Here is a 15,414-nt window from a genome sequence, read left to right as displayed (position 1 = left end):
CCAGAGCTATGACACACATGCCCTTTTCTCCTCAGGTGGAGCTTCTGACCTCCATGAAATCCCTCCACAAGCACATCGACAGCGCAAAGCTGCCCCTGGAATTTGATGGGGGCCTTCCGTACTGCCATCAGGACTGGCTCCGCTTTCGAATGGTGAGTGAAACTCTCATCAGCACCTAGGAAATGAAATGAAAGCCTAGAAATGAAAGTGTGTGTCTGGGATTTCACAATGACCCCTCTCCAAATGCTGTAGCCTGGTTGCCCAATTTGTCAAGTGTCACAAACCAGGGAAAAGCCTCTCTCTCCGCCCCAACCCTGGTCACCCTTTCTGGAAGCAAATGGAGGAAGGAACTTGTAAGGGGCATTGGGTATGGAGGCAGCGTCTGGGGTCAAGAGGGCCTGCGGGGCAAAATGCTTTTTCTTGGCAGACCCACTCCAAACCTGTCCTTCACAACCATGGGAGTTAGAAACTTGTAGAAAACTGAAATGTAGTGTTGAGTAGTGGTTAGAGCATCAGGCTAGGATCTGGAAGACCCAGGTTCAAATCCCCACTCTGCCATGGAAGCTCACTCGGTGTGGTAGGGCTAGTCACATACTCTCAGCCTAACCTATCTCACAGGGTTGAACACATGAAGCTGCCCTTATACTGAATCAGTATTGTCTGCTCAGACCAGCAGCAGCTCTCCAGGGTCTCAGGCGGAGGTCTTTCTCATCACCTACTTGCCTAGTCCCTTTAACTGAAGATGCCAGGGATTGAACCTGGGACCTTTTGCATGCTAAGCAGATGCTCTACCACTGAGCCACGGCCCCTCCCCATTTGCGGGGATAAAGTGGAGTAGAGTAGAATGATGTAAGCCGTTTTGGGTTCCCTTTGGAGAGAAAGGCGGGGTATGAATGAAATGGATACATACAAGTTCCCTATTGGTGAAGCAGCCTCTGATTGGCCCCGACAGACCTGGATTCTAACCTGTTAGAAGAAACTCACACTTGGCTGTCCTTGTGCTCTTGGTGGAAGTCAACCGCTGAGTTCATGCAGGACAAAAAATGTGGCTTTCAGCCATGTATTCCAGCAAATATGAGAAGCTGCAACAACTCAGGTGAGCCATCAATCACCCCCAGAGAAGCAATCTTGGTAGATCCCCAATTACAATCTTGCTCAGCCTGAAGCTATTGACCTTAAGATAAACGTACATGTGTTTTTTTTAATGTAAGAGCTTCACACAGATCATTCGAAAGGTTGCTCCCAGCCTAAATATATCAGTGGTGCAGAATGTGAAAACAGTTGTGCACAGTTTCTCCAAGGACTCCTGCGTGGCATGTGCGAGATGAGAGAGCTGACCTGGCCACTGTGGTTGGTGGGAAAAGTGGGGTATAAATCTTTTAAACATCGGTACAAAACAAACATTGCCCTCTGCTGCTGTCCTTGCAGCGTCTGGAGCATCTGCTGCAAGGATGCCAAGGCGCATCCACTTTCCTCGCCGGAGCCCTGCAGGCCGTGGAGTCTAGTGGATTGCCAGACAAAGCAGAGGTGAGTCTGCCTCCTCCTCCATTATTTATTGCACCCTGTCTAAGTCGTTGCCAAAAAAGCGCTCCCGTTTCCCAGGAAAATTCAGCCTCCTTGCAGAATTTACAAGGGCTTGAAGCCAGGCGTGTCCCAAGCAAGGCTTACTGGGATAATAAAGGAAAAAAGAAAGGCTGGTGACCCAGGTGCCAGGCAAGGAGGGAGAGGGCAGCTAAGGCCGGCTAAAAAAAGGCGGACTGATGATGTACTTCACTGGAGTGGAGCGATGGGGTTCAGCTTTGCTTTGGGCTGCAGCACAAACTCCTGGCTAATGGTCAAGACCAGAAAATGGATTTTTGAAAACAAACGTATCTTTATTAAACACATCCTGCCATTGTGGGCAAAAATAAGGAGCAGCCTGGGGAAGTTGCTTGGGGAGGCCAAGGGCTGGCAGGAATCTCAAGGCTCCAGCAGAGAAGCAGAAGGCCAGCCAATATGGGGAATGGGCAGCAAGGACGTGAGTGGGTTTGGCTGGCATCGGTGGCACTGCAGCACTGTCCTGGTGAATAGCAGTGCAGCGGTGGGGATCCCGCTCATGCTGGGCTACAGCATCTTCACTTGACCCGCAGGGAAGCCATCCGTTGGTGTGGATGCCTGGTGACGGAGTACTATGTACCCCGCCAGAATGTTTTAAGCTGGTCAGTCTCAGCCAGCTTCCCAGCAGGACGCTGTATTGCCTGTGGCAAAGCTCCTGCGTCTTGGTGGTTGTCATTCCCCCACCAAGGAGAAAATGACATCCTTCAGCTGCGGAGAGGACTTTTTTTTAATGGCTTCTTTTCTTAGATTTTTCAAAATAGGTTTCCCGGTGTTAGGCGATGCTTGGAACCCCCTCCCCAGTGCAGCGGTGCCCCCATAGATGTGTACTTGCAGTTCCAAAGTATGCAGGACCCAATTCTGATCGGGACTGCAGCACAGGGCAAGAGGGTATTTATGCTCCCCCCACAACCCACATGCGTGCTGCTTCTCTGATCCAAAACAGACCCATAGAAGCACTGTTTGCCTCCTTGGGGATACCTTTGTACATCTCGTCAATACTCATGGAGCCCCCAGCAGGACAAGTAGCGTTCCTCTGGGGCCATTTCAGGTCAGAAAAATGGTGAGCGGAAGGCTAAAGTCCCTTCTCCCATGCCAATGTCCTGGTCTGAATTGGGCCTTGTGCTCCTGGGAATTGAGTCTGCAGCAGGGAACATGCAAGTGTACATGGATCATGTGGTCCCTGGGAAGATTGAGAGAAAATCATAATGCGTAGTAAGGCCCAAATGGCTTTAGAGAGGATGGGTGAAATCCTGAAGGAACACATGGCTTTTGTGTGAGCAAATGGGACACTCAGTCCCTTTTGGGAGCCCACAAGAAGAGCGGAGATACTGAGGAAGTCGGAAACTCTTTGGCTGTTCAATAACATCTTTTTTTGGAAAGAACATCGATGAAGATCTGTGAGCGCATGGGCAGATGTAGAGGTCTATAAATCCATAGGTAGGAACATCTCTAGAGAGCCCTGTGGCACAGAGTGGTAAGCTGCAGTATTGCAGTCCAAGCTCTGCTCACGACCTGAGTTCGATCCCGACGGAAGTTGGTTTCAGGTAGCCGGCTCAAGGTTGACTCAGCCTTCCATCCTTCCGAGGTCGGTAAAATTAGTACACAGCTTGCTGGGGGTAAAGGGAAGATGACTGGGGAAGGCACTGCCAAACCACCCCGCAAACAAAGTCTGCCTAGGAAACGTCGGGATGTGACGTCACCCCATGGGTCAGGAATGACCCGGTGCTTGCACAGGGGAGCTTTACCTTTACCTTTAGGAACATCTCTAGGTGGGACAGGCATGACACAAGAAGCAGAGTGCTTGGGATCTTGGAAAGCAAAATAGGGGTAATTATTGACAAATAAGAATGCCATGATCAGAACTTTTTTTTTAATTTCCCAGGAGGCCGATGCTTTGCTTAAACACTACAGGCAGTTAATGAAGACTGTTCTTGAGGACTCGCGGCTGGTCAGGTTGCAGCTGGAGGGTGGGGCGCTGCTGGCCCGCTTGAGAAAGGAGGAGTCCTGTGTTACTCTGACAGAGGAATACAGGTGAGCTGGCAGGGAAATAGAGGGGCTGAGGCACCGGGCTGGGGAGGAAAGTACAAACTGTTCTCTCCCACGCTGCACACTGCAGTTGCCGGCAATGTAATACTGAGCGAGGGACACCCTTCTAAGTCTGTGGCAGTCAATGGGCTTCGAAGGGCAACATATGCATGAAGCTGCCTCCTACTGAATCAGCTGTGGCCCATCAGGGTCAGCCTTGTCTACTCTGTCTGGTGGCGGCTCTCCAGGGTCTCAGGTGGAGGTCTTTCACGTCACCTCCTACCTTCAAACTGGAGATGCTGGAGATTGAACCTGGGCTCTCTGCATGCCAAGCAGATGCTCTGCCAGTGAGCCACGGCCCCTCCCTGAGGGTGTAAATCTACTTAGGATTGCACTGTGAAACACCCAGGAGGTCTCTGCTTTGCTAAAGCACTACAGGCAGTTAATGAATGGTGATTGTTGGCCACCATTGTAAATCCCAGGTTAATTCTTCAAAAAGTGAAATTGTTTGATTAAGATGCCATTTGGAGATGTATGTATTGGGTAGTTCTATGATTTTAATTAAGTGTTAAAAATTATATTAATATATATATATGGTGTTAGCTGCCCTGAGCCTGGCTTGCCGGGGAAGGGCAGGGTATTAATTAATTATAATTAATTGATTGAATGGGTTGATGTTAAGATGCAGTCCTGTCCACCTGATGTACGTAGCCTGCATAGAAAGCTGTTCACATAACAAAGAAATTCAAGTTCTGCCCCAAAACAAATCGTTCCCAAAACTGGCTCTTGATTAACTTTTCCAAATTATTAAAAACAAGACTTGCTTGTATTCAAAATAAGATTTGAACCACCAGCCAGGAGGAATCATGCTCTTTTGTTGGCAAACTAGTATTCTGTAAACGTTGCAGACACATGTCAATAAGTATATCCACAATAGCACTAGTTGTGCTTTTATTTTGGTTCTTCCTTTTTTGCTTAACATCTTACATCAGCCACCCAATGCAGATACAGTGATAAAGAGGAGCTGTGACACCTTAAAGGATAACAAGATTTCATTCCAGCATAAGCTTTTGTGGACTAAAGTCCACTTCATCTAGAGTTGCCAACTCCAGGTTGGGAAATTCCTGGAGATTTGGGGGTAGAGCCTGGGGAAGGTGGAGGTTGGGAAGTGGAGGGGCTTTGGTGTGGTTTAATACTAAATTCCACCCTCCAAAGCAGCCATTTTCCCTAGGAGAACTGGTTTCTCAAGTCTGGAGATCAGTTGTAATTTCAGGAACTCTCCAGGCCCCACCTGGAGATTGACAACCCTAGCGTTATATATATATAGTGGGTCCTCATTGTGCGTGTGAATGTGTGTATGTAAAGCGCTGTCAAGTTGCAGCCCATTTAACAGCAAGCCAGTAGGGTATTCAAGGCAAGAGACTAACAGAGGTGGTTTGCATTGCCTGCCTCTGCATAGCGACCCTGGTATTCCTTGGTGGTCTCCCATCCAAGTACTAGCCAGGGCTGACCCTGCTTAGCTTCTGAGATCTGATGAGATCAGGCTAGCCTGAGCCATCCAAGTCAGGGTGGGTCCTCATTAGCCAGACATTTATATATTTTTTATTTTATTTATTTTGCGATTTCTAGCCCTCCCTCCCCAGCCACAGCCAGGCTCAGGGCAGGTCACAATACTTAAAATGTTATGCTGGCCAATGGCCATAACAATAAATTACGAATACTTAAAATGTACATCAATACTAAAAGATAAGACAATAAAATCCCAATTAAAATCAACACAATCCCCAATGGCGCTCAGATTGAACCGGATTGATTGAAACAAACAGGCAGGCTACCTCTTCAGGTCGATCCAGCATGTAACTTAAGAAGGGGGAGGATAGGGAGGCCAGCCAATCTGCGGCTGCCCTCAACTGTAGGCCTGGTGGAAAAGCTCTGTCTTACAGGCCCTGCAGAATTCTTTAAGGTCCCCCAGGGCCCTGATGTCACCAGACAGAGCATTCCACCAGGCCGGAGCCAGGACTGAAAAGGCCCTGGCTCTCGTTGAGGACAGCCGCACACTCTTAGGGCCGAGGACCACCAGTAGATTATTGTCAGATGATCGTAATGCTCTTCGGGGAGATCAGAAGCAGATATCATTGCTTCATGATGTTCAGAGCAAACCACCTTTCCAGGAGTCAGGAATAGAGAACAGAGCTCAACAGGACTATTGAAACCTGATAGCTACAATGAGGTCTGACCTGCCAGAGGAGCAAACAGGTCATTGTAGGTGGGGTCTTCGGGTCTCTTTGCCTCCTGCCAGCCTCCCTGCATTTATTGATTTACTCAGGTGCATTACAAAGACCTTGGCTCCTGGCTACCCTCGTCTTATTGTCAAACCAGTTCAGTGTGTTTACCTTGTATTTCTGCCCCACTGAAAAGCCCAAGTTGACAGTAGAGCGAAACTCTGGTCTGCATGCCAAGCCGCCTGAATGCCCCTGCCCAGCAGTTGTATGCGAAGATTACCGCAAGGCAGTATTCACTGAACTAAGAGTACCGCTCAGGGACCTTCCTTAGGGCTGACTTTCCTCTATCAAACTGAATTTTGAAGGCTCGGGAAAGTGTCGTTCTTGTGAAGCTTCTGGAGAGCCACCCTGGAAATCTGTTTCCTTGGTTTAACCACAAACATTCATTCATTCATTCATTCATTCATTCATTCATTCATTCATTCAACAAACATTTTGCCACTGGTGGGAGGTTTTTGGGGTGGAGCCTGAGGAGGGCGGGGTTTGGGGAGGGGAGGGACTTCAGTGCCATAGATTCCAATTGCCAAAGTGGCCATTTTCTCCAGGTGAACTGACCTCTATCGGCTGGAGAGATCTCCAGCTAGTACCTAGAGGTTGGAACCCTATTTGGAAAGGTCTTGGGGAACAGGTCTGGGGAAAGACCCTTCCCTGCCTGAGAGCCAGCCAGGATAAACTGTGGTGAGCTTAGATGGCTGAGTGGTCCGACTTGGCATAAGGAAGCTTCATGAGATCAGTTTTCTCAGGGAACAGAAAACATCAGAGTCTGTTGATATTCCTGGCCTTGGCGCAAGCCGGTCAAACTGTTGAGAAGCCTGTTGGCCGCTGTTTTGGGGATGACCTGAAGAGGGCAACCTTTATCTGTGCCATATCTCTTTGATGCTGAAGGAGAAGGTACGGTAAGCTCTGGTCTCCTTGCCTGTCAAAGCCACGTCTCCATTGCTATACGTGAGACAGCTGCACCTCAGAGCATCCCCATTGGTGCAGATGTACCCATCCCTGTTAGTAGGCCTCACACACTAGCTAGGCCTGAGCAGCCCGACTGTGCTCCGAAAGGTGCTTTATTGGTCCACCTGCCTTGTCAAAGGGAAGAACAAATCTGGAAGAGGAGCTTGAGGGCTGGCGGGCTGCATAGCAAATGGCCAGTTCTTAAGATATCAGTCAGGAAGTAGTGAATGGGAATTTCAGGCCCCTCGGGATGAACACATGAAGCTGCCTTATACTGAATCAGACCCTTGGTCCATCAAAGCCGGTATTGTCTACTCAGACCGGCAGCGGCTCTCCAGGGTCTCAGGCAGGGGTCTTTCGCATCACCTATCTGCCTAGTCCCTTTAACTGGAGATGCCGGGGATTGAACCTGGGACCTTCTGCGTTGCAAGCAGAGGCTCTACCACTGAGCCACAGCCCCTCCATCTGGAAAGTATCCAGGGAGGGCTTTGTGGGTGGTTTTCTACTGTGCGGCTTTCCTTTCAGAAATATACTTTAGTCATTATATTTTCTTTTTTGCATTTATGAGGGGCTCGGTCTTCTCTAGAGCACCTGCAGGCTCACTCCAATGGCTTTGCCGGCCCTGCTTTAAGGAGACCTATGGGTCTGCCCTGTGCTAGGGACCAATCATTGCCCCCTGCTGGCCCTCCCCACAAGTTAGCTTTGCTATGGCATGGGGGTCGACATTGGATGAGAACAGTTCTGGTTTCCCTGGTGGTGCCTATTGCCGAGTGACTCCCAGACCTCAACAGCGTGCTGGGGAGGGGGCTGCCTCCCTGCCATGGGTTGTGGCACCCTGAAGGGCCTGCCCCAAGGATGCCCACATTTGAGAAACTGGGCGGCAGCCTCTGGGAGCTCTGGGGAATGCACTCACTCCTTTTTTGAAACAGCTGTCACCCCAACCCCCCTTGCCTTTTCATCCTCATGGACAACTCAGCACACACACCCCAGGGATGAAAGAGCTGTTGCTTTGGGAAGGGATTCTTCAGAAAGGAATGCTGCCAGAAACAAATTTTAGACATCTGAGTTACCCTAGAATTAATAGTTTGGCGCTCGGCATTGCTCCTCCAGAAACTGCTGTTGGAACTTTTCCTCCTCCCACAAAAGTGATTATAATAAAGGGAAAAGGATTTTGGGTAACCTAAGCCTTTCGTTTCTTGTCCACATGCCTTGTTGACTCTGCAGTCCTGGACATGAATGGGGGGGGTGATTCCATCTGGAAAGTATGCAGGGAGGGCATCGTGGGTGGTTTTCTACTGCGTGGCTTTCCTTTCAGAGATCCTCTTCCAAGGCCTATGTCAGGAGCCTTCTCAATCAAGTTGAAGTCTTCGATTCTACACAAAGTAGATGGCCGTGGCCACAGAGAACAAGAGCCAAATTCTATCATTACACTGTTTGCAGGTCTGCCCTGGATCCCATCAAAACATGTATGCTGGGAGTTCCATGTTGAATCTTAATTCCAGGCATGTGGGGACACAGTTTGGATCAGGAGTGTGGCATGCAAGGAGAAGGGACTTAAGCCTTTCCCACATGCCGTTTTCCCAACTAAACATAGCTTTGCGGAGCCACTATTGGCCCTGCTGGGGAATCTTATGTGCAGTTCATCCGTACACATGAAGTTCTCCAGTGCGGTAAATAACAGCTCCCCTGGGCAATTTCAGGTCAGAGAAATGACACAAGGAAGTGAAGAAGGCTTATGCCCCCTCATCCCACACTGCAATGGTCCAGAGCCAAATTGAGCCTCCTTGTATATCAGAATCGTATGTTTCAGCCCAGAACTTGGAGGAGTTCAACAGGACACAGGTATTGTTAGGCCCTAAGAAAACAAAACAGCGAAGTTGGGTCCTTTTTACAAAGGACTACGCAAGCCTTCCAGTCACACAGAGCTCTTCTTCAGGAAGAGTGGGGAAGTGGCTGTCCCTTCTTGGCAAAGTGAGGCATTCGTACCAGCACAGCTTTTTGGTCCAGGTCAGCACTGACGTTGGAGAGCACCTGTATGTGAAATGTGCTTCAAAGGTGCTTTCGGTAGGATCGAAGTGACAGCCAGCCTTGGGTACAGGTACAGGGAGAACTGTCATTCAGGGCTGCCGTGCCTGCTTTCATCAGTACCTCCAGGGGGAAGCAGACTGTTTCAGTGGAAATGCAAGAAAAGTTGTTCAGGCATCTAAAGAAGTGGGTTTTAGTCCACAAAAGCATATGCCAGAATTTATAAACTACAGATTTTATTTTCAACAGCAAAATAGGACGAGGCTGAAAAAAAGGCAAACTAGGTTTCAGAAAAAGTATTTGGCTGGTCACAGACAAAGAGTAGGCACGTGTGTATGTGTGTGTGTGAGTGTGTGTACAAGAGCTATTTTGTTGTTTCAGATGGTACCACTAAGTTTCACTTATAACTGTGACACTTGGTTTCACACTGAGAGCGCTGTCTTTTGGTTGACAGTTTCTGTTCGGTTTTCAATCAAAATTCACTTAAACACAATGTTTCTTAAATGTTTAGGAGTTAGGAACTGTTAAAAAAAACCACTTCACCAGTTTATTCCTTAACCTGGACTGAGATCCCTCTTGACTCCAGAGATATTTCTCCTAAACCCTTAGGGGATCACTCACTTCACCAGAGTGATTTCCCTCTCTAGTTTTACAGAGCACTCTTTCCTTCAGTGCTGTTTCCCACTTTCGTTATAAGGACTCACTCTCCAGGCTTAGCGATATTGTCCTCGTGAATAACCAGTTGCTGACTCTTATCTCGATCAGATAACTAAAACAGTGTTCCTTTGATTTAAACTCCCGAGGAGGAAATCCTCTCCAGACAGCTCCCAGCTCCACCTAGCTGCTTCAAGCTCTGTCTGTGATTAACTGACTCTGAGCTCACTCATAGAATCATAGAATTGGAAGGGACCACCGGGGTCATCAAGACCAAACCCCTGCACAATGCGGGAAATTCACAACTACCTTCCCCCCCCCACACCCCCAGTGACCCCTACTCCATTCCCAGAAGATGGCCAAGATGCCCTCCTTCTCGTCATCTGCTTAAGGTCATAGAATCAGCATTGCTGACAGATGGCCATCTAGCCTCTGCTTAAAAACCCTCCAGGGAAGAAGAACTCACCACCTCCCGAGGAAGCCTGTTCCACTGAGGAACCGCTCTAACTGTTAGAAAATTCTTCTCTCCGTTCTGAACTGTTACGGTTCCATCTGCCACTCACAGAATTCCACAGCTGTCAATCAGGTGGCTCTAAGGCCAGAACAGCTCCCTGGAATTTAGCAGTTCTTCACACAGTGTCCCTGTCAGCCTCTCTTCTCGCAATGGCCTGGCCTCCAGCTGGCCCCATCCTCCAATCCCCATTTTACCTTCCCTTCTCCCGCTTCCCCTGCTCTTTCAGTTTTGAGGGGCGGCCTTTTTTGCGGCCATTCCGCAGCATGGACGTTCAAGGGGCGAGGAAGGAGTGGGTTGAGAGAGCCGCCAGCGTCTCACCGGCGCTTGTAAAAGGAAGCTGGCACTGTGGCCACTGACCGCCTGTGCTTCCCTCTCAGAGATGCGCTCGAGGCAGCCGCCACGCTCTACAACCAGGTGGACGAAGGCATCCATCAGCTGGTGAAGATTTCCAACAAGCGAATCCAAGCCCTGGAGCTGGTGACAGACTTTGAGGCCTTTGAAGAGTGTTTCCGAGAGGTTTGTTGCAGACCTTATGGGTGTTTGTGCCGCCCAGCTCCGCTCAGACCTAGTGGGACAGGCTCAGGGACCGAGACGGGCAGTGACCTGGCCCCTTCTGGGGGCCTTAAATGAGTACCAGGCAAGGCTGAGGGGGTGGTGGGTGGCAGGCCTTATAGTATTCAGAATGTCCCATTGCTAACGTGGTGGCACCTCCTCTATTTCGTGGTCTGGTTTTGCTCCTGGAGCCAACATAGGCTGCTGCAGCAGAGCTTTTTACCGTCTCTGCTTGCAAGGTAGCCTCTCCTTTCCGATTTTGAACCTGAACCTGTGATCCCCTACATAGAATGGGGTCTGATTACAGTGGCTGAATATATGGGCGTGCCAAATTAATCTGATTTTAGGGAAGACCTAGTTCCCAATCAGCAAATTGCTCCTGCTGGTGCTGGAATTGCAAGGGGGTATTCCCTTTCACGCTGCCCCTTTTCCCAAAGTAATTTGAGGAGAGGAGCGGGTGGCAGAGAGGGCTCCTGGGAACTGCTGCTGTAGGATAGCCTCCTCTTTAGGGCATGAGGATGAACAGCAGTGCCCAGGGATGATGAGAATCACAAGAACTACATTTCCCATGGTTCATAGTGTCCCAGCAGCTATTGTGCATGCTAATGCCAGCATCTGAATTCTGAAGTTTGAGCCTTTCTCACTCTGGCGGTTTCCTTTCTTCGGGAAGTTTGGGAAAGGGCAGTTGGTGTGGTGGACCCCTGGGAATATGTGCCGGTCAAAAATAGATCAATTTCACATTGGCCCAGATTCCAGTGCTTGGAGCTAGCTTTTGAACTTGCTTTTCTTATGCCCAATAGAGTACACTCTAGACCTCGCTGGTTTGGCTGGCTGGTGCACCAGGGCTTTAAAAGCAGCAACAAAACATCTCTCTTGATTTGGCAGGCATAAAAGTGGAACACGTGCTCCACAAATGCTGACTTTCTCATTCTTCCCAGAGCTGAGCAGCTCCCTGGCATCGATTAAACCAATAACAAGCGACCATTTAGACTTCCTTCCCCCCCCCCTTCTCTTAGGTCAGCAGCTGGATCGAGAATGTTGGCCAGAGGCAGCTGGCAGAGCTGAGCGAGATTGATGATTCTTTGGAGGTCCTGCTTCGAGCACAGAAGCAGTTCCAGGATTTTGAGCTGGTTGCTAATGTAAGTGGGTGGCCTCCTTTGTAAAGCAGGGCCCATGGTGGTCTGTGTAAAACTCTGTTTGCACAGAGGCAGCCTCTTTTTTGTTGTTCTATATAGCATGTTCCAGGGCTGAGCTCTGGTGCTGAACGTACAGGCCAGTGCTAAGGCCTTGGGACCCCTTCGCTCACATAAAGCCATAGCTGTATATCAGCTGTCCACCAGCACATGACTGAGCATTGATATCTGCATTGTGGACTGCATTGGCTGACAGAGCTATTTCTGCTTTGGCAATGGTCCGAGTTCCCAGTTGCTGTTGGATCAAGCTGGTTTCTGACATTCACTGAACCTCAAGACCTTTCGTGTTGTTTGCAGCCATGTCAGAGAAAAGCATCACTGTGAATGGTTCAGGCTAATTGGGTGGAGTTTGTCTCCCCCCCACCCCCCAATTCTGGGGTGGTGTGTGTGAAAAGACAGCTGTAAAGCCTCAGACTGCAATTGGACAAATTGCTCTGACGTCATGAAATGTTGACAGACATCCTAGCCCCTGAGGGAAGGAAGCAGCAATGGAACGCTCACAAACAGCTTTCTTTAAAGGTTGTGAAAGATCAGCTTGGCTGAGATTAAAACCTCAGACAGACCCTACGAGAGGGTTGCCAGCACCAGGGCTGAGTGAGAATGTGAGCGCTGTTAGAAAGGTAAGATTTCCAGCCAGGGCAGTGGGTCTTCCCTGCATTTGTAAGCCCCAGATTCTGCCTGGCTGGCCCATTGTATACTGGGCTGTCTGTGGGGAGAGGTGGTAGAGATTTGGCTGGAAGGGCTCCCTGGTTGTAGTTCTATGGAGAGCTGATGCTGACTTCCTTCCTCCAACTGAAGGCTCTCACCTTTTCAAACTGTATTTAGGACTCACATTGACATGTTGAGGGCCCATAGCTCTGACCCATGGCAAACACCCCCATATACAGATTTCACAGCATCCTGTATATACAAAGCTGAGACGGGAGGCTGACAACAAGGTGAAGGTAGTAACTTTAAAGAGTGGTGCAGTCAAGCTTTTCTCTTCCTTCCTTATGCAAAAGTCCTGTTCTGAGGGCCTAATGGTGCAATATGTTTTCCTTGTGTCCTCCCCAGACTTCCCAGGGTCTTTTTGACCAGATATGTGGTATGAGTTCCATGCTGGAAAGTTTCCCCGGCACAAATGGGCCTGATTTGGACCAGGATTGCAGCATGCAGGGAGAGGGGGGTCTGCAATAGCCCAGGGGTGCTATTTCCCCTTTTGGGGAAATGGAGGTGTGATGAAGTTTTTTGTCTGCGGCCGAAGGCCATCACAACCCACCATACAAAAACATTAAAATAACAGTAAAATATCATAAAATAAAATAACTTTAAAACAGTCTGACACATGAAAAACTAGTATTTAAATATGTTATGTTCCCTGATTAAAAACAGCTTTAGCTCGGATTTTCTTAGCTTCTAAAGCAAAGAGTGACACTTTGTAGGAAACATCAGGATTGGTGTCTGATAGGAGAAAGAGCAGCTCCTCTGGATCTGGAGAAAGATTTAGGCCCTTTAGAATCGCTCCAAGGAATTTAAGTCTGGGCTCTGTATAAAGAGGACAGAATAAGGTGTACTGAGTTAGGTCCTCTGGAGCGGCCCCACAAATACATAGGCTAGAGGACATTGGACAAAAGTTGATTCATCCACTGGTGAACCTAAGGGAGTTTGATTCAGAAGAAGAGGAAATGAAATTTCTGCTGAGGGAAGGGGACACCTTTAGTCTTTCCCAAGTTGCTAAATTTTGCTCAGTGGCTATTAAGGTCCATTTGAGAGAGACCAGTAATGGTAATGTCAATATTGGTCACAACTAACTTTTAGGTAAATTTCAGTATAATATATTTATTGCAACTATTTTAGCATTTTAATGTATTTATGTTAAACTATGGAGATACTTTTGATTTGATACCTACCCTTTTAAAATCCTTTTTTAAGATTGTAGTTGTATACTATGTTCTGGCAAAAGCTGTAAATAATAAAGATTGATAACATCCAGCTATCCAAGCCGTTGGCACGGGGGGAAATGGAAGTGTACCATATCAGTACATGTGCATATTCCCCCCCCCCCAATCAGGGCAAATACAGCCCTCCAGTCGTAAAAATGTCATGGGGGAAGCCCCTCTCCACCCACACCACAGCTGCCCTGCCGAAAAAGGTGCCACACTTCACTGGATCTCTGCAGCACCCAAAGAAACTTTGCGCCTTCTCGGTGGCCTTTCCTCACTGATCGGTTTGGCTTTCAGGAATACTGCCAAAGGGGACGAGAAGCTCTGCGGAAGATGGGCAGGTGGGAAGACTTTTCTTTGACCGAGCTGCACGTGGCGTATGGAGTCAAACTGCAGATGTGGAGGAACCAGCTGCAGGGATTCTACAGCCAGCTGGAGGCAAGCAGGAGCCGGATTGACCGGACTGCCAAACTCTACGAATTCTTTGACCAGGTGAGCTCTGTGGCGGGGAGGAAGCAGAGCCTTCCTTCCTGGTCGGAGAATGCCATCTATTATCTCTTATCTTATCATTTTTGCCCTACCTTCCTCTGAGGAGCTCAAGGCGGCGTACATGGTTTTTGCCTCTTTCATTTTATCCTTACAAGTAGAGGCTAGATGGCCATCTGTCAACAATGCTGATTCTATGACCTTAGGCAGATCATGAGAGGGAGGGCACCTTGGCCATCTTCTGGGCATGGAGTAGGGGTCACTGGGTGTGTGTGTGGGGGGTGGGGAGATAGTTTGGAATTTCCTGTATTGTGCAGGGGGTTGGACTAGATTACCCTGGTGGTCCCTTATAACTCGATGATTCTAACCGTGTGGAGTAGGTTACACACACATGAACACATGAAGCTGCCTTATACTGAATCAGACCATCGGTCCATCAAAGCCAGTACTGTCTAGTCAGACTGGCAGTGGCTCTCCAGGGTCTCAGGCAGACAGAAGTCTTTCACATCACCTGCTACCTGATCCTTTTACCTGGAGATGCCGTTGCTCTACCACTGAGCCATGGCCCCTCTCAGGTTTGGTAGGTAAACAGAGTGACTGGCTCAAGGCAACCCAGCGTGTTTCATTGCAGAATGGGGATTTGAACTCAGGTCTCCAAGACTTTAGTCTGACTCTGTAGCCACTACAGGACAGAGGCTCTGCTTTTAAGGGCTGGTTCACGGAAGAACCCCCCCTCAATTGCTCGTTGCCACATTCGGCAGAGCGTCTAAGCCCAAAAAGAAGGACCGAGCGGAGGCATTAGTGTTTGTTCCACACAACCTTTCTTTTCTTCACCTTTAAAGCTTCTGCTGAGCCAGACATAAAGTTCTTAAAAGCCCCCCCCCCCCTGCAAAGCGCTTTCCACAATGCAAATGTATTTCACAGGAAGGCTTTCAGGAGCCACTTTCTTTTTGCAGAGGAAACATTTAATACTTCGAGATAATTATTGTTTGAGGGCTGAGAAACTTTTCCAGAGTTTGGTGTCCCCGGCTCAAGGGCTGCGCTGCTTTTCTTCCTCTCCTCCTCCCCCTTTCTCAGGCTGTGAGGTCTCCCAGAACATGCCCCCCCAATCCTATTAAGCCTTTGTGCTGGTTGGAACTACAACTCGCAGCAGTGAGTCAGATAAAAACAGGCTAAGCTCACAGTCTCATCTGTACAAAGGCAGAAGCTTGTTTTATTGG

At 48.8% G+C, this 15,414-nt stretch overlaps 1 protein-coding gene and 1 non-coding gene across 2 annotated transcripts in view; one reads left to right on the top strand and one right to left on the bottom strand.

Moving 5' to 3' along the window:
* Window positions 1–15,414, top strand: part of PLEKHG4 (pleckstrin homology and RhoGEF domain containing G4) — a 51,247-nt gene that overhangs the window by 17,864 nt on the left and 17,969 nt on the right. The window contains exons 6-11 of the mRNA XM_056862858.1: window positions 36–152; window positions 1,429–1,527; window positions 3,479–3,627; window positions 10,419–10,557; window positions 11,610–11,732; window positions 14,006–14,200. Of these exons, the coding sequence (XP_056718836.1) occupies window positions 36–152; window positions 1,429–1,527; window positions 3,479–3,627; window positions 10,419–10,557; window positions 11,610–11,732; window positions 14,006–14,200 (822 nt within the window). The remainder of the gene's footprint in view (window positions 1–35; window positions 153–1,428; window positions 1,528–3,478; window positions 3,628–10,418; window positions 10,558–11,609; window positions 11,733–14,005; window positions 14,201–15,414) is intronic.
* Window positions 7,237–7,308, bottom strand: TRNAC-GCA (transfer RNA cysteine (anticodon GCA)). Its single transcript has one exon. It is a non-coding gene; the product is annotated as a tRNA-Cys (tRNA).

The sequence above is a fragment of the Euleptes europaea genome, chromosome 17 (assembly GCF_029931775.1).
Source record: "Euleptes europaea isolate rEulEur1 chromosome 17, rEulEur1.hap1, whole genome shotgun sequence".
NCBI lineage: Eukaryota > Metazoa > Chordata > Lepidosauria > Squamata > Sphaerodactylidae > Euleptes > Euleptes europaea.
Note: the sequence above shows the minus strand (reverse complement) of the source record. Positions and strands in the feature narration are given on the sequence as shown.